This window comes from Eptatretus burgeri, chromosome 6, assembly GCF_056783735.1.
Source record: "Eptatretus burgeri isolate ZD-2024b chromosome 6, Ebu_testis_v1, whole genome shotgun sequence".
Classification (NCBI taxonomy): Eukaryota; Metazoa; Chordata; class Myxini; order Myxiniformes; family Myxinidae; genus Eptatretus; species Eptatretus burgeri.
This window is the reverse complement of record NC_140966.1, coordinates 62,087,467-62,107,186: the sequence shown is the minus strand read 5'-3', so window position 1 is coordinate 62,107,186 and position 19,720 is coordinate 62,087,467. Positions and strand designations below refer to the sequence as shown.

General features: G+C 44.8%; 1 protein-coding gene across 9 annotated transcripts in view; it reads right to left on the bottom strand.

The window, feature by feature from the left end:
• Positions 1-19,720, bottom strand: part of LOC147024924 (ERI1 exoribonuclease 3-like) — a 260,432-nt gene that overhangs the window by 199,323 nt on the left and 41,389 nt on the right. For 8 of the 9 annotated variants that reach the window (XR_015059267.1, XR_015059266.1, XR_015059268.1 and 5 more), the window contains one exon: positions 17,254-17,370. The exons of the other annotated variant lie outside the window; for it this stretch is intronic. Coding sequence is in view for 5 of the 8 variants with exons in the window: in XM_085885333.1 (XP_085741459.1) it covers positions 17,254-17,370 (117 nt within the window). In the remaining 3 variants the exon portion in view is untranslated. The remainder of the gene's footprint in view (positions 1-17,253; positions 17,371-19,720) is intronic. 9 annotated transcript variants of the gene reach the window in all.

The following is a 19,720-nucleotide window of genomic DNA, read 5'->3' as shown; positions in this document are numbered from 1 at the left end:
GTGAAAAACACCATTCGTGCAGCCTCTTCAGAGACATTCATTCGCATGCCTTTTCAATGCAACCGGCAATCCTCCCCAGACCATCGGAAGCTCGAGTCAACAACCCCGCATTGCCAAGCACAAATGACTCGCCGCACATGCCGGGTTTAGGGGTCGCCCAGGAACGAGGATCTCTGTGCAGCAGTTTCCTCACTGCGACGCCGCACGCATTGATTTACCTCAGGAATAATCAGACAAAAAGAAGAGTTGGGACGAAATGAAGGAGAAAATGATTGAGGCAACTCTAGGGATAAGATCATCGCAACGCACTCCATTGTTGTCCCGCTAAACAAAAGGAAGGGGACTATCTACACGTATAACAATGGAATAACTTTCTTGGGGTATGCATGCGGTTCTGATAACCGCAACAATATATACATATATATATATATATATATATATATATATATATATATATATATATATATATATATATATATATATATATACATACATACATACACACACATATATAGGCACCCGTAACCCATCCAACTCTCCACAATCCCCTTCCTCCCAAATATGATTAATAGTAAATATAATTTTAAATTTCCCCTCTGCATCGACAAGCCTCAGATATGACCTTCTCATGGGTGTTGAGATTGAACCAGAACAGCACTAAGTTCCTTGACTTTGCAAGAAGTCGCGGACTTCGGGTGGCTGGTTCATAGTTTCAGCGCCCACAGGCCCATCGCTGGACTTGGTATTCCAACGCTTGTGGTGTGGCAAAGGAGATTGACCATGTGCTCATTGATGGTTGCAGGAGGATGATCCAGAACTGCAGGGTCCACCGGAGTGCTCAGTTCCTCAAGACTGACCACAGGCTTGTTGTGGCAACTCTGAGTTGCAGCTTAAATCCAGGAGAATGGTACCATCCCAGCCTAAGTTGGATGTTGGCAATCTCAAGGATGAGAGGGTAGCTGAGGAGTTTGCAAACCGGTTGGGTGGAGATTTGGGGGGTATGGATGCTTTGGGGGATCCTGAGGAGTTGTGGAGTGCCTTCAAGACCACGATCGTTGATGTTGCTGGTGGATGTCTTGGAACTCACGATCGGGCGAAGAAGAATTTTTTCTCTCAAGGGACACTGGATACCATTGACCAGAGTCGCAGGGCCAGGCTTAATGGCAGAGCTGAGCTGTTCAGGGAGCTGAGGCGTAAAACTGTACATGCGCTAAGGGTCGACAAGGAGGCCTATGTGCAAGGAATCTGTGAGGGGGTAGAGCATCACCTGTGGTCAAGTGATTCTCATCCTGCTTACAGGGGAATTCGTGCATTGTGTTCCTCCAAGCCCGTCCCTCGGTGTACTGCAGTTAGAGCAGAGGGTGATGGGCTCTTGACAGAGGAGTCTGAAGTGAAGGCCCGATGGGCTGATTACTTTGAGCGGTTGTACCAGACTGATCCACCAGCTGTCAAGTTGGATGTCAGTGGTGTTACTATCCCTATTGCTGACCCTCCAATCAACTATGGTCCACCTTCGTTTGTGGAAGTACTGACTGCGGTGAACTGGTTGAAATGGGGTAAAGCTCGTGGGATCTGTGGCATCCATGCTGAACTTCTTATGGCTGGTGGAAATGCTGTACTCGTGTCGTTGCATGCAGTTTTGTGCTCTGCCTGGAACACAGGCATCATCCCAACTGACTGGAAGAGGGGCCTTGTTGTCCCTCTCTGGAAATGGTAGGGTGATCACCAAGGCTGCAACAACTATGAGGGTGACGCTGCTCTCAGTGCCGGGCACGGTCTTTGCCTTGATAATTTGTGATAGGGTTCGCCACCATCTGCTTGAACACCAATCTCCAGAGCAGTCAGGTTATACACCAAAGAGGTCAACGATTGACCGTATTCTTGCTCTTCGGGTCCTCACCGAATGCAGACGAGAGTTTCGGCAGGGGATGCTTGCAGCAGATGTTCATCTCTGTAAAGCGTTTCATTCAGTAAATCGAGATGCACTCTGGAGGATTCGTGGTCTTCGTGGGGTGCCACCAAAACTGATCGATCTGATGTCTGAACTCTACTCTGGTATTGAGAGTGCTGTGCAGTGTGGTGCCACCATCTCTGACTTATTTCCAGTTGTTACTAGAGTTTGTCAGGGGTGTGTACTGGCCCCCACACTTTTCAGCGCTTGTATGGACTGGATTCTTCGGAGGATGTCAGAGAGATTAAGCTGCGGTGTATTGTTTGGAAATGTCAAGATCTCTGACCTTGATTTCACCAATTATGCAGCCATCTTTGCGGAGACTCTAGATATCCTTTTGGGGACCCTTGAGGTGCTAAATGAGAAGTCGGAGCTGTTGGGATTACGGGTTTTCTGGGTCAAAACTAAGATCCAGGCCTTTAATGACATCTTGGATGCTGCTATCTTGTCTGTACCTGTTCGTGGCGAGGATGTTGAGGTCAGGGAGAGATTCACTTCGCTTGGCAGTGATATTTATGCCTCTGCTGGCTGTGAGTCAGAGGTCAACAAACGTCTGGGTCAGGCCTGGGGAGTCATGGATTCACTGGATCATGGGGTGTGGCGCTGCCGGTATCTGTGCGGGAGGACAAAAGCCCGAGTCTTCAGGTCCTTGGTGCTTCCAGTCTTACTCTATGGATGTGAGACTTTGACTCTGACCAGGGATCTAAGACGGAGACCTAATTCCTTTGGTACCAGGTCTCTTCAGAGAATTTTTGGCTGTCGCTGCTCGGACTTTCTGTCCATCGAGCGATTGATGAGAGACTCAAATGAGATTTGTTACCTGCATAGTCCGTGAGTGTCAGCTGCAGCTGTATGAACATGTGGCTCGTTTTCCTGATGCTGATCCTGCTCACCAGATTCTCTCAGCGAGGCAGCCTCGTGAGTGGAGGAGGCCAACAGGCCGACCACGTGCCTCCTGGTTGCATTAGGTGGATCGGCATCTCAAGGAGATGGGGATGGGCCAGGCATGTGCCTGGGGGATGGCCAGACGGAGGCCCCTTGAGTACCGGCAGAAAGTGGATGCAGCGACGTGCTGCAATGGCGCATGCTCCCGTACCTGACCTGACCTGTTATAAACCTGAAGGTTTGGTGAGAACACACCATCTACGAACCTTCGACCTTTCACAGGTCTATATCGTCGGGAGTTTTTGCAATATGGACTGCAAGATATCACCTTTTTGGAGAAGTTGATCAGGAAGTTCTTCAACTGCTTCGTTGTGCAAAGGCACACCCCATTCTTGTGGGTGAGTTTACAAGTACTTTGGCTTCTTTGAAAGTTTTTTTAGTCATTTCCTTTTCCAATTCCTGTCTGGCAGGCATGAAATATGTCCAGGCCACTCCAATTGACTTCATTACCAGGGGTTTCTGTGCAAGCGCGCCGAGCAATCCGAGGTGGATTAAGTCATTTTGAAAGCCGTGCCATATTGCATATTGTCTTGAGATACAAAAGATGGCTAAAATTATGCGGACACCCCTTCTAAATAGTGGATTTTGCGATTTAAGCCACACCCATTGTTGACAGGTGTACAAAATCAAGCACACAGCCATGCAATCTCCATGGAGAAATATTGGCAGTAGAATGGGCCGCACTGAAGAGCTCAGTGACTTTCAACATGGCACCGTCATAGGATGCTACCTTAAGTCAGTTCGTCAAATTTCTTCCCTACTAGAGCTGGCCCGGTCAACTGTAAATGCTGTCATTGTGAAGTAGAAATGTCTTGGAGCAACAACAGCTCAGTCATGTCGTGGCAGGCCACACAAGCTCACAGAATAGGATCGACGAGTGCTGAAGCACGTAGTGCAGACAAATCGTTTCTCATCGGTTGCAACACTCACTACCGAGTTCCAAACTGACTCTGAAAGCAATGTCAGCACAAGCACTGTTCGTCGAGAGCTTCATGAAATGGGTTTCCATGGCTGAGCAGCCGCACACAAGCCTAAGATCACCATGCGCAATGCCAAGCGTTGCCTGGAGTGGTGTGAAGCTCACCGTCATTGGTCTCGAGAGCAGTAGAAACGCGTTCTCTGGAGTGATGAATCACGCTTCACCATCTGGCAATCCGACGGACGAATCTGGGTTTAGCGGATGCCAGGAGAATGCTACCTGCCCGAATGTATAGTGGCAACTGTGAAGTTTGTTGGAGGAGAAATAATGGTCTGGGCCTGTTTTTCATGATTCGGGCTCGGTCCCTTAGCTCCAGTGAATGGAAATCTTAATGCTGCAGCACAAAATGACATTCTCGACGATTCTGTGCTTCCAACTTTGTGGAAGGCCCTTTCCTGTTTCAGCATGACAATGCCCCCATGCACAAAGCGAGGTCCATACAGAAATGGTTTGTCGAGATCAGTGTGGAAGAACTTGACTGGCTTGCACAGAGCCCTGACCTCAACCCAATCAAACACCTTTGGGATGAATTGGATTGCCAATTGCGAGCCAGACGTAATCGTCCAACATCAGTACCTTTACCTCACGAATGCTCTTGTGGTTGAATGGAAGCAAATCTCTGCAGCAATGTTCCAACATCTATTGGAAAGCCTTCCGAGAAGAGTGGAGACTGTTACAGCAGCAAAGGGGACACCAACTCCATATTAATGCCCATGATTTTGGAATGAGATATTGGATGAGCATTGTCCACATACTTTTGGCCATGTAGTGTACGTCTTCACAGCCATTCTCTCCTCTGAACCGTCTAGCCTCGGTCTGAATCTCGCCCAGCTATAAACTGTCATCCTGGTGTTTTGCAGGCCGAACAGGGCTAATAGGATGGCCTAGAGGTACGCCTATTCATGTATAAGCTGTCTACCTCCGATTTGAATCCCAATTCAGCCAAAAACTGTCATCCTGGTGTTTCATCAATGTATGTGTGTGTGTGTGCTCTCCCTTGATCCCTTGGATAGATGCTAAATGGGCATCCCATCTACTGGCAATAGTTGGTAGACGTTAAAGATCCCATGGTGTCCTTCACGATGTGTGGGTAAGCAATTACAATTCCTGCTCTAACCTACAGGGGCCACCGCATATGCGGCACAGCTCCACCACCAGCAAACGATGCTACCTACAGCCACGTGCTGCATGCCAAAGAAGAAAGAGGAAGAAGTCTTCACACTTTTAATCAATTCCTTCGGTTAGATTGATGTGGGATCATTTTTTTTGTCCTGTTTGTATATTGTGTTTGTACTTCAACACAAAGGCGAAACTCCCAATATGGGGAAAAAGTAGTTCGCGAAGAAATTATAAATGGCTCTTTTTCTTTTCCAATGGATGTCACACCCAACTGCAAACAGTTTAAGGTCAAATGGCAATTCTACTCCTTCATGATGTGTCGGCACAACATGCTGCAGGCACAGATAAAAGTATTTTCTCGAACTTATAACAATGATTAATCAACATGAGACTTGCTATAGTATACTAAATGGTCCAACACTTCATCCCTGGTGCTAAATTGGTGGAGAAATGACAGTAATCATTGGTAAAAATGGACGTGGTTCTTGTGAGGCAGCTGCTCTCTGGGTCAGGACCCTTTCTGACAGAAAGCTTTTGAGTGAGCCAGCAGCAAGAAAAAAAAAACCCCTCTGTGTAACCATGGACAATGGCAGGCCAATTGTGCAGGTACAAAAGAGGTCTGGAATGACCTCAGAGTGTACTCAGAGGGATACATTCCTGCTTTTCAACCTTATGATGTTTGTGGACAACATCATCCCTGCACTGTTGTCATAGCAGAAGACCATAACAAATCCATTACGATTGGAAGAGGTCATGCTGAGATGATGCTTTTGGTGACAACAAAAAAGCCAAACAACAACCACCAGTAAGTGAATGCTGTAACAAAAGACCACCCACCAGCACACTCCATACAAAAGAAAAAAAGACAGCTTTAGAAAGACAGCTTTTCCTCAACATTAGAAGAATATGACATGTTTGGACTGCAAAACGGTTGTCACACGAGTTATTGATGTGAAAAAAAAGCAAAAGGTCCCCCCCCCCCCAGATCACTAATGTGTCTCGATTTCATCTCAATGCACTTGTTCAACATGGTCAAGAGCTGAATTAACTCAGAATTAAAAAATGGTTGCCCTTTATACTCTAAGTGGGCCATTGAAATTTGACGTGCAAACACCTGGGCACGTGAATTTGTTTATCGTACGAGAGCTGCTTCCCACACAGCAATCAAACTCTGAGGTAAGAAGCAGTGTAACATGGTGTCAAGTAATATCTTACATTAGAAGATCAGACCACTTGCTAACCACAGTTTAGAACAGGAATTTGGAATATGTTCAGGGTACCAGCAGGCGATACCTCACCTTGATCTCGTCAAAAGACACAGTGGGATCTTTAACATCCATCAACGAATGTTGCAGATGGGTCCCCAGCTTAACGTCCATCCGAGGGATGACCCACAAATTGAGGCAAACACCCTGACAGCAAAGCATCAATCGACAATTTAAAGTTGGGCCGAGAATTAAACCCAGCCTAGAAAGATGAAAGTTAAGTGGCCTACCTCTGCACCATCCTGGAGGACAGAAGTTCAGGAAAGCATAATGAAAGCATTAACAAGGTGTTAGTGAAACAAGTATGGGTATAAACTAAAGGTTTGCTGTAGAATTGAGTATCTCTAAAAAGAAGGTGATGACAATCATAAAAGAAGGCATGTCATCTTTGAAAAGAGTTACAGCCAGAATTATAATGGTCACAAAAATGGGCTGAAAGTGAGATGTTCATAATTACAATCATTCCAGCCATACTGAAACCATATCGGTTTGGATCATGACAGCAGCATTGAGATAGATATTCCTGTAAGCTTTCTAAAGATCAATCCATTCGCTCCAAGTCTCTGCTGGATAAATATAAACTTTAAATTGGAGGTTGTGGAGGAGTTTAAAGAAGGATGCTATTGCGACAGCCCAATTTACTTTTTATATGCAAGGGTCTGGAGGAGCTAAATGACAAGGAGCAGCATGTTTACAGACTAACAGAGGATATTGGGGGAGGGAGGGGTGGACATTCACAAGGAGGAGAGGATGATTAACACAAAAAACGATTACCAATGGCTTGGGGAGGAACAGAATGGGAAAAACTAAATGGGTATGGGTGTGCACATGGGGCGCGGTACTTTGGTCACAGGAAATTTGGTCACCGGAAACTTGGTCACGGTAAAACGGTCACAAGGTAATTAGGTCACGAGGTAATTTGGTCACAGTATTATTATTATTATTATTATTATTTATTAACCTCTGCCGTCGAAGATCGGAGGTTACTGTTTTCACCCCTTTCTGTTTGTTTGTTTGTTTGTTTGTGAACAGTATTACGGAAAAACTCCTCAACGGATTTCGACGAAACTTGGTGGGGGGGGGTTAGGTATGGTCCAAGGATCATGCCATTAGATTTTGGGCTTGCCCCCCCCCCCTCCCCCAAAAAAAGTTAGAGAAAAAAAATTTTTTTTTTGCATTTCTACATGTTTTAAGTGATTTCCAACCCCCCCCCCCCCACCCCAAAAAAAAAATGTTGGAGAAAAGAACTATAACTCTGTCAGCACTGTCGACATCATATTTAATGAATAAGATATAAGGTTCACTTGAGTGACCCAGCAGTATTGGCGGCGGAGGTTTTGCACTCTCCCGAGTGCTCCCCCTCTAGTTATTCACTGCATTTAAGGCCAGTAAGGCCCAAGAGCAGTAATAAACATTTTAATTTCATGGCCAGCGAATCTTGTTGGCATAATGACGTATTGACCAAGTTTACTGACTACTATAATGGAATCGGAATTTAAAAGTTGAGAGAGACAGAATCTCTCGGATGTTGTTTGGAATATATATTCTACGGAGATTATCGTAATTCGGACATTCAAGCATGAAATGAAATTCATCTTCGACAATATACGACAAGTCTCAACGATGCTGTTATAAAACGATTTTATTAATTTTCCCGGAAGATCGGCGATTTTAGACGAATCAGCGCGCGTTCCAGACATCTCTTTACCAGGGCCCGGTACGGACCTGGGTTGGAGGTAGCCTCATCAGCCCCTCGATTGGTCACAGCTCAGCCAGCTCCGCGAACACCAGCCATGCCATCCATATATGGTGATGTTCATGCCAATCGACCACCTTATATGGTCATATTATATTGTAATGGGACATCATGCGACTTTCCTGGAAATTTGGGTAATGACTGAACAACATTGACAGCATATAAATCACAGTTCATTCTTGATTCTCATTGATAAGACAATTATTAAAAGTGTGTCTTTGTGATTCAAAAAACGATGGCTACAGCGACGCAGTCTACACGGAATGGATTGAAGTTGTGTCATGAAGGCTACATGTATACCAAGAAAGTTATCCGACCTGACAAAATTTGGTGGAAGTGTGTGAAGAATACTTCTGATCATTGTCGTGGAGCCATTTCTACCGACTTGAACCATGGTAACATTCAGCCAGGAGGTATCCCGCATAATCATCTGCCATGTGTGGAAAAAATGGAAGTGGCTAAAGTCAGAGTCGCCATGAAACCGAGGGCAGGGGCGACGAGGGAGAATCCAGGGCAAATTTATCAGGACGAGCTGATTGACTTGCCTGCCGGTGCCCGTCCCGACATGCCACAGCCAGATGTCGTAAAAAGAATGCTCCGTAACCAGCGACCGGCGCTGCGGGATCCCGCGCGATTGGACCAACTTGGACCATTGCCAGATAATTTGAGAACTACAGTTGGGGGAGAACCTTTCCTGATTTACGACAACAGTGCCAACAATCGCAAACAGGGTGCTCGTCTTTTCAAGTCCTCAATGCTTGGAAAAACTTGGTAACGTGGACACGGTTTATATGGACGGTAACTTCGCAATGGCACCAGCCATATTTTCGCAAGTATACTGTGTACGTATCCCATTCGGCCAAGATAACTTTATTACCGCAGCCTACGCACTTCTACCTTACAACAGGAGGGTCACCTACGAGGAATTTCTTACTTCGATTGTTGATGCATGCCAAGGCGTCAACATAGTCTTCTCTCCTTTCCGCACCATGACAGATTTTGAAGACGGAATGATGCGAGCAGTACGAGCTATCCTGGGTGCAAACACCATAACCCAAGGATGCTTCTACCACCTGACACAGAGCACGTGGCGGAAAATACAAGAATTCGGTTTGGCTGCTCAATATCGTCAGGACGACGATTTACAACTTTTTTTTGTTCGCAAATGGACGGCCTGGCTTTTTTTGCCAATTATCGATGTGCCTGCCGGTATGGTACATCTGCGGGCTATCTGTCCTCCAGCAGCCCAACCCCTGATAGACTACTTCGACAGAACCTACGTGTCGGGTGGAAATGGAGTCCAGCCGATCTTTCCTCCACACACATGGAACGTTCATTAACAAACACTGGATTACAATCCTCGGACCAACAACGTTGTGGAGGGCTGCAACAATAAAATACGTGTGGCGATGAATTACCACCACCCAACCACGTCCAAAGTTGTAGAATGGTTCAGAAAGGAAGCCGTAGAGGTGGATACTGTCATCGCCCAGGATGCCATCGGGAATGTCAGGAGGAAGCGGGTGAAGCAGGAGTACGTGGAAATGCAGAGACGGCTGGTATCACTTATTGTTGACCTCCATGCTGGGAGAAAAGACATTCCCCAGTTCCTTCGTGGAGTTGGCTTCAACATCAAACTGACCAGGAGGCTGGACAATGAGTTGACACTGTCTCATAGAATTACAAAGTTACTTTGAGTAAATTACAGATTTACAAATTAATATTAGTGTAATTCTATGAGACAGTGTAACTCTGTAGTATTAATTTGTAAATTACTGTAATATTAATTTGTAAATCTGTAATTGAGACAACCAGAGACAATAAATGTTAATTTGAAACAATTTAATCTGTTAATAGTGGCATAAATACAAGTTTTATAACAGCATCGTTGAGACTCGTCGTATATTGTCGAAGATGAATTTCATTTCATGCTTGAATGTCCGAATTACGATAATCTTCGTGGAATATATATTCCAAACAACATCTGAGAGATTCTGTCTCTCTCAACTTTTAAATTCCAATTCCATTATAGTAGTCAGTAAACTTGGTCAATACGTCATCATGCCAACAAGATTCGCCGCCATGAAATTAAAATGTTTATTACTGCTCTTGGGCCTTACTGGCCTTAAATGCAGTGAATAATAATACCATGAACAAATTACCTAGTGACCGAATTACCTCGTGACCGAATTTCCATGACCAAGTTTCCGGTGACCAAATTACCTACATTTGTGTACATGAGGTAACTAGAATGGCACTCGGTAGAGTGTATACTTCCACCAGGCTGAATACCTGACAGAGGGCGGATGAGCTCCCTTCGGGAGCCAACGGCCATCCAGTACGGAGAAGAAACACCCCATGGGAGTAGGAAAATTTATTTTTCCACCTGGCCTAGTTACTCCCACTTTCACAGTGGTCCTGTGAACAGATTTCCTTGTTTCAGGACTCGGTGAAGGGTTTGCCAGTTTTTCCTCTTCTTTTTCTTTCTTAGCCCCTTACCTGGAGCGGCTTCATGCCTTGTTTGGAGCGATTTCCATTAAAATAAACAAAACAAATAAATAAAACAGGTTATGCTTTGTATCCCACTGATAGGGCGGATCTGTATCCGGACCTTAACCAAAATCTAATCAGCTTCTTCTCGTCACATACCCAACTCATCCATGAAGTTGTCATAACCCATCAATAACTTTTTGAGATATTGTGCTGTACAGGCATACCTCGTATAATGCTTAGGATGCATTATGGATCATAACACCTCGAAGTGTGAGTGCCAAACCAAATCAGCTAATAACATCAGTTTGTCATACGTATACTGTCGTAACACTCGGCAGTGAATTTTGTCGGAGCTTGGGTTATGTTTACGATGAATTGGGAAGAGCTACTTTTGGGAATATGGGCCAGACTATGGCTCATCCTCCTGCGAAACTGTAGATCTCTTCTTGAAGTAGGCATACAGCGTTGACTGTCTTTCCTAGAGCTTCTTCTCCTGGAGTATTTGTCTGTAGCAGGAAACTAAGTCAAGAAAATTTCTGCTGACTTTGGTGCTGCGGTTCCAATTTGGGTTATTCTCATAGAAGAGGTCAATGACCTTGTTCAGCTTAGTGAGGCCCTCAGTCCAAACAGCTGTGGTGAGGTTTCGCTGGGGTTGGGCCTCATCTGCACTGGCGATCGAGGCCTCTGCTGGAGCAAGCTGTTCTTTCAGCTCCAGCAGCTCCTTGTTTGTTAGGCTATTCCCATGTGATTGCAGTACCTCATCCACATCATTGACATCAACTTCGTCCAGTCCAACTAGGTTGTTTAGCCGGATTATGTCACTGGTGATGGATTGCTCCACCACCTTCAATCCCACGAAGTTGTTGCATTCCTCCAGCCATACTTTCTGCACACAGCATTATTGCAAGTGTTGGTGACCACCTCCCAGGCCGCACCGATGTTTCCAATGGCCTTCATAATGTTGAACGACTTCCAGAAGTCCCTAATTGACTGCTCATTGGGACCATCTGTTGCCTCGACAAGGTACCTGAAGGTCCGTAGCAGGTAGTTTGCCTTAACATTTGCTAAACCCCCTAATCCATCGGTTGTAAAAGGGAAGTCATGTTGGAAGGAAGGAACACCACCTCGACAGGTAGTGAAGTCTGGAGGCTTTCAAGGTCGTCTGGGTAGCCTGGGGCATTATCTAAGAGCAACACTGTTTTCGGTTCAAGATCGTTTGCCTCACAGTAATGCTTCACAGCAGGGCAAAATTTGAAACAATACCACTGTTGAAAACCCCTTCATTGCTCGTGGATTTTCCCAATGCTACACAAGCATAGGTTTCAGCTTAAAATCTCCTGGTGCATTCCCACCCAACAGCAACATAAGGAGATCCTTGGTGGCCTTGAATCCTGACGTATGCGACTTCATGGGAATTGAATGTACGATATGGCATGCACTTCCAAAATAGCCCAGACTCATCCACATTGAAAACGAGCTTAGGAGGGTAGTTGCTCAATGATCGCTTTGAGCTTGTCAGGAAATTCATGGGCTGCAGGGTGATCAGTGCTTGCAGATTTTCCATAGATGTGGATACTGTGAAGGTTAGTGCGATGCTTGAACCTATCAAACCAACCTCAACTGGCCAAAAAGGTCTTCACCAACAATGCCTTGCCTCCTTGTTCTGGCAGGTGAGTAAAGAAACCACTCACCTTCTCCATGGTCATCAGCTGTCTTAAAAGCAAATGGCACTGATTTTGGTATGCCACCCACATGCCGAACCTGCTCTCCATCTATTCCAACAAACTGCTCCTTGATCGAGTTAACTTTGTTCCAGTTATGAAAGCGATGGACTGGGCAGTAGCTTTTATCTTGTCTGCATTCTTGAGAATGATTCCAATCGTGGACGTAGCCAAGCGTAATTAACGACCCACATCCACCTGACGCTCGCACACCTCAACCCTCCATAACACATTTTCACATCTAAAGTTATACTCTTCCTCGACACTTTCACTGCAGTTTCAACGCTCTCACTTTCAGGCCCTTTTCCAGACATTATTGTACTAATCTGCTCAAAAAACATACGGGACAAATTCAAAACAGGTGATCTCGGCTCCATATAAACGAGTCACCGATTGGTTCAGCGCATGTTACACTCATTGGTTGAGTGTCTGCAAGGGAAGATGGGGATGGGATGCGGTTCCTCGGGCATGCTGTGAAATTTTTGCGTCGCTTTATGGATTTTAGTCATTCAATTTTTTAATGTTTAATTAATTATTTATTCATATTGTTATTTTGGCACTACAATGAGCGCTATAAAGAATCAGTGTTCTGTGGAGTCACGCTAAGTGGGGTATTACTGTATATCGTTTTTGGCTCTATCTGTAAATGGTAAAGAATCCCTTTGTAGCTTTTATCTTGAAGGAGAAGTGAATTCTTACAGAGATTTCTCTGAAAGGCTCACTTGGTTATGCCTGGATGGGTTTGAGGGTTGTGGAGTAGCGGCTGAAACCCAAATCCTGTCCAGGTTCCTCCTGATGAATCCATCTTTGCTCTATACTTCTTCGGGTTCCTTCTTGGTCTTCCGTTTCATTAAAAATTCTTGTATCCAGATCCGGATCTGGATCTTCACAAAAACCTAATCAATTCGTCCTTGTCACACACTCAAGCTGTCCACCAAGTTTCATCCGAATATGTCCATAACTTTTTGAGATATTCTGCTCACAGAAAAACAAATAGGGGTGAATACATAACCTCCGTCCACCTCCAGTGATGGAGGAAATGATGAACAGTGCATTTGAAAGACTGGTGTATGGAGGAATAGACATGGATACAGGGACACAATTCTACAATCAGGAGAACAAGGGGATGAATGAATGCAGGTGGGCAACCCATCTGGACTTTTGGAGAGCGAGAAGATGATGGTTCATTGAGGAACGTGAGCGGCCTGGAGTGGCTCCGGGAGGGCAGAGTTCGGAGAGGGCAGGAATAGCAAGGGCAAATATAATCTTGTATAAAATAATAGAGAGCCCACCAACTTGCTGCTGGTAGAAAAACGACATTCACTGGGTGTCTGCCTCCTGTCTTGAGATTGCAATGATGTGGAAAGCTTTTTGACGGCCTCAAAAGGAACAAAGTTGAAAGCAGAAACACTGCCCAAAATGGGGAGCTGTACTCCATGGAACTCCGTCTGCAAGCCCCGCACACAGTGATGGGCTGTGTTTGGCTCATGAATGTCTTATCTCTGAGGAGAATAAACAAACGGAGTCTATTCTTTGATGCCAGTTTGGAGATATAATAATTCCACCAAAGGTTATGACAGATAGTGAGGCGAAGGAGATCCATGAACTGCACCTCTTCTAGCGGCTGTCCAGAGAATTGGATTGTATAGTTCAATGGTTGATCCTTCTGGATAGATAGCGTAAGAGCATGTGACTTGTCGGCTTTGAATGTCTTGTTCCAATTTCCTGATTGGCAGATTATCTTGTCCAGGTCTCATGTAATGGATTCAGCAACTGGCGGTTTTTCTAAAGAGTGATGTTTCATTATACACAGGTCAGGGTCAATGGCAAAATGATAGAGTTGGTTTTCAAGATAATCAGATAGATCATTGCTATAACTGAAGAATACCTTTAGTCCAAAGATGCTACCTTGTCATATGGAACCCCAGTCTAAAGTGAAAAGATCATGGGAAAAGACACTATCGAGGGACACCTGCTGTTTCTGCTCGTAGAGGAAATCAGATAACCACTTGAGCAGGGAACCCTGAACAGCAAAGGAAAACAATTTTGAAATCAAGGTTGGATATCAGACAGAGTCAAAGGCTCGACAGATGGCCCAAACCTCTTACTTGTGATTCAGAGCATCCACCCACTGTTGCTTCAGAAGAAGTAACATATCCAAGGTGGAATAGCCCGCTCAGAAGCCAAACTGGTTATCATATATTAGGGGATTAGAGAAGAGATAGTGCCTGAAGTTGGCTGAAATGACAGACTCGATTACTTTGCTTGATGATGGGTAGAATGCTGATCGGTCTGTCGTTGAGGGGATTATTTTTGGAACCTTTCTATAGATAGGAGTTGCTGTTCGGAACTTTTCAAAACTTGTCCTTCCATGAAGGACTTGCGAAAGAGAGAAGCAAGAAGGTATAATGGGACTGAAGCATAAATACAGAGGAGAGAGGGTATCATTGGTTCTTGATGATGAGAGCACTTATGCCATTATATTAGGATCTGGTTGTGAAGGAGGTGTCCATCAGGGTATGGAAAGAGAGAAGTCCATATTCTCTACTGGAGAAAGTACCTTGGCCTTTTGAGTGAAGAAAGAGTGCATGAAGTCTGCTTTTTCCTGAGGTGTCGGCGATAGCTCGCCTACTTTTTGCAAAGGACACCATGGGATATCTGACATCCACCAATGGATACTGATAGACATGACACCCAGTTTAACATCGATCCAAGGGACGGCACACATCGACGAATCACCCTGTCTGTGAAACACTGGGATGACAGTTCATAGCTGGGTCAGGATTCAAACCCAGGCTAGACAGCTTAGAGACGAGTGTGCATACCTCTCGAGTCGAGAGTCGAGACCATCCTTTCTGTCAGCGTTGTCAAGATGGGTGAGAGGAAAGCATCCATCCATCCATTGGGACCATATTCTGTGCAGAGCATTGGTGCTGCCTAAGCAGTCTCCTTGGCTATTGGGTACAATTCTGGAGGGGTTGCCACTCCGAGACAGGATACCAGCATGCTGGCACTCATTTTGCCGACCTCGGAAGGATGACAGGCAGAGTCAACCCCACCTGGTAATAATTCAACAGCCAAGAGGGATTTGAACTTCGGACCCAAAGATCCCAAAGCCCACCACTCCAGCCATAAAGCCAAAACCAGGCATAGAGGAGAGCATGAGTGTCAATTTTATGTGTGGAGCTTCATTTAAGGAGTCAGCCTCCATTAACCTGTTTCTAAAGGGCCGAATGGCTTATTCCTTTGCGTAGATGTGTTAACGTACAAATGTTTACAGTCCAGACCAGAGTTTTAAGGACGGCAGGCAGGTTTAAAGCAGTTACATTGTTGTGGAGGCACGCAAAGCCATATGTACCACATGGGTTTCGCACACACGGGGTACCCACACTTGTTTTGATTTACCCCAGTGCTTCACTGTAGATCTTGTACCCCTCCCCGGTCTGCCTACGAACAAACGAACATTCATTTTTGCCAAACAACTCAAACTTTGTCTCATGTGCAAAGAACACCTTCTTCCAGGTTTGGTCAACCCACTTTTCATTTTGGCCTTTTCATTTGGCTGCCTCTCCTCAGCCAAGGTTTTCTGGCACCTAAACATTTGTGATGATGTGTAATGTACTGGTCTTATAAAAACATCACCCATACTTTCACAGCTTGGTCATTTGCAAGATCTCTACTGGATCGTCATTTGTCATGGATAAAACATACCCTGAGGTGCTTATCATAACTTTTGGAGATTTTGGCTTTTCTTCCTTGACTGCTTCTGTCGTCGACAGCACCAGTTTTGTGTGTCATCTTCGGTCTTGCATACAACTCCAGCTGAAACATGAAGTCAGGCTACAATCTGCCACATGGAGTAGCCTTCACCAGCCAAGGTTTTGATTGCAATACACTAGTCATGCGATATTTCCTTCCCAGGAGCCATAGTGTTCACCACACCACAACGATATCACCGCCTCTACCCGTATAGTCATTGTGCATGTGTGGCACTTTGTGATTGCTTGCATGACAACCAATCACAGCATACTAAATCAATACACGGCTACTCGTGAGCATTTCATTTCTTCCGCATGAGATGAGATTGTATCACGCGTTATTTGCATTTTATACCCAGATGACAGCTCACAAAACACGACGACATCAACAAACAGCTGAAAAAACTAACAACAGGTAGAAAGATGCAAAACAAAAACACACAGACCCCAGACTGATATCGAATTCACACGCGGTTCTCAATCATTACACAAACGAGAGCAAATAAGGAGGTAAATACTTAAATTGACTTGTCTGGTGAATGAGCCTGAAAAAGCAGGAAAAAGCTTATCTTGACAAAACTTGTGGATTTACTGGAGGATTGTGATTAATCAAAATATGTAATTTGACCGGATAAAGTGAATAGATGGTTTAAATAATCTCAGAATGCATGAATAATTCCCGTCGGGCAAATACGACCCGGTGCCTTTGTTGCATCCCAATGAACGAGCAATGAATTGTGATGTGTGATACACAGGCATCCATTTGCAATTATGATGACAGAGGTTTCAAAACGTTCATTACAAATGTTGTACGTAATGCAATTTTTTTTTTGCATCCATCCATGCTGAGCTGCATCTCTTCAGATGAAACCAATTAAAGGATATGGATGGCGTGCGTATTACATGCACAAAATGCAGCATCCCTCCCCCCCCAAATAAGCCCCCTTTCCTTCCACTATCCTTCGCCATAGGCCTCCCAAACTCTTTTTGTCCTTCAATGAAATCATATATTATTTTAAGTCATCTATGTACAATGTATCATTGGAAGAGGTTCAAGCTGAACTGTCAACGATTGTTGAGAGATACTCATGGAACCTGACGGACGATCACCTGCATGAAGATGCAGTCAGGGTGATATATAATGATGCATTTCTGTTACTCAATTTTAAAACCGTTCAAATATCATCACATAAAAAATTTGAAGAAGCGTAATTGTGAATCTTGACCGGTGTAATGTGATGGAGAAAGCGCTTCCATGGCCTTTACCTGCGTGCAGAATGTCGTCAGCTCCGGGTGAGTGGTCGGTTGAACATAGCGGTGGAACATAGACTCAATTTCCAGTGACTTGCCACCGACCTTCACGATGGGAAACTCAATGATCTCCTGCAGAGTGGGATCATGAAGGAAGGAGAAGGAAAGGAAGAAGGGACGGTGGGGGTGGGGGGTGGGGAAAGAACTCCATACAGTGAACGCTGCAAATAAGCGCTTCATTCTGCAGAGGCACGGAGGTCCTACGACCATGGACGTAATCAATTGGCCGGGATAGAAGCGTTCCGGCATTGCCAAAATGAAAGGAGACCACTCAATCTAAATGCTAAATGGCCGCACAGTAGCCGTTACCACCACAAACGCGAGCATGCATGCACGTACAGAGAAACACTTGTGAAAACTCGGTTAGGTTACAGTCAAGTCTCCACGAGACGGCCAGTTTGACGAGCGATGGAGATGCGCGCCGACGTGATGCGTCAAATGCAGCGTGAGGAAAAAAAACGACCGCGGCCGTTGTGTCAAGGCTATTGAGAGGAGCAAATGGAATGAGGAGGCAGCGGCAGGAAAACACGTCCCTTAAAAAAAAACGTCAAATGCGCTCCGTCTGACCTGTCTCTAGACCTACACTGAAGTGGACTCACCATTTGCAATGTATTTTGGGCTGCTAAATCAGTCCATCTGATGCTGCACACGTCAGAATTATTGAGTTTCTCAGAAAACGGTGCCGGTCATGTATGGTTTCAGAGTGCATCATTCCTTGTCGAGAAGGAGTCTACCGGTGAGTAAATACGTGAACCGAAGTTAAATTTTCGACAGATTTCCATCCTCTATGTAGATAGGTCAAGTATTTGCTCGCTGGTAGGCTCCTAGTGCACAAGGAACAAATACTTTAAAAATGGTACGTGCTGCTTCCTTGCTTGACGCTCAGCATTTCAAAAAGGATAGAGCACAGACAAAGAACCATATGTTGGCAACCATAGTTTAGGCGTTGACGATGTTGGCAACAAATCATGACCGTTATGGTGATGACATCACCACTGAGCGTGTTCAAATGCATGATCTATTACAGCACAAACGGGAGAGAGCAAAGTCAGTTTTTTGCTTGCCTTACTCAAAATACATAAAATAATTTAAATGCAGGATATCTTGGCCATTCAGGCCATCCTCGAATCAACTTGCAGGATATATTTTGGCCACAATAGCGGCTTAAAGGCATACTCCCAAATATAGGATTTATCTTGTATGATTTATAAAGTGGTTACATTGATAGGGGTAAGACAGCCAGCTTAACAATTCGTCCATTTGGGTTCACATCAGAGTACGTAGCTCGAAGTACACACGCTGTTACCTCAACCTTCAATCCCATGAAATGTGTTACTTTTACATTAATTACAAAGACATTGGAAATTATGTTGACGTGTCATAATGTCTAAATGATGGGAAATTACATTGATGTCTCCATATGCCCTCATCCTATGCATTGTACAAGTACGACATTTTCCATGAGCACTTGTCACTGTCAGGAAGTGGAACACAAATGGAGTGCCAGAGGCTTTTCCACGGCATGACAACACAAGTTTCGATAGTCAAGTTCGATTCCGATTATTATCTGAATCATAATTTTGGAAGGAGATCATGTGGACGGAAATACGATTACCCTGAGCTGTCCTGCTTCTCCTGCATTCAAACAACCAATCAAATTCAGTGCACTTGTGAACGGAAGCGGAAAAACACACACACACACACACACACACACACACACACACACACACACACACACACACACACACACACACACACACACACACACACACACACACACACACACACACACACACACACACACACACACACACACACACACACACACACTGATGGATGGATGATGCCTGTGGCACATGCGCATAAAATAATGGCACTGCAGACTCAACGTGGCACGTGGAACCCGGAGAAGACATAAATGTCAACCAAATTGCACTGCACTAACAAAGAGCCAATAAAAGCAACTTACACACAGTACAATAAAAAATAATAATGAAAAGCAAGATAGGTACATGTAAGTCACTTTTAAAATCCGAGGTATTTATGTCTTGAATGACTTCTCAAGGAAACGAGCACGCTGAGCACACAATGGGGCGACGCAGAGCGCAACGGGCCAAGTGCTCGTAAATTATAACAAACAATAGTGCAAACTGTAAATAATATTACATCGTTACTTGCAGTCAATTCAGCATTATGGTCTCTCACACTCAACTCCGGCGAACCAAGACATGTGCCAAGTGGTAGGTGCAAGGATTTAGAGGAAGCGTGAGTTCGAAGGTCATGATGATAACCTTTGCTTTCACCTCACACCTAAGCCCCCGTGTGAGGACGTTCAGCGTATTTCAGTCAAGTGGGGGCGTGGCGTCTCAATGAAAACAACACAATACCATTATTACGATTAATAGTTTAGGGTGAGTGGGGA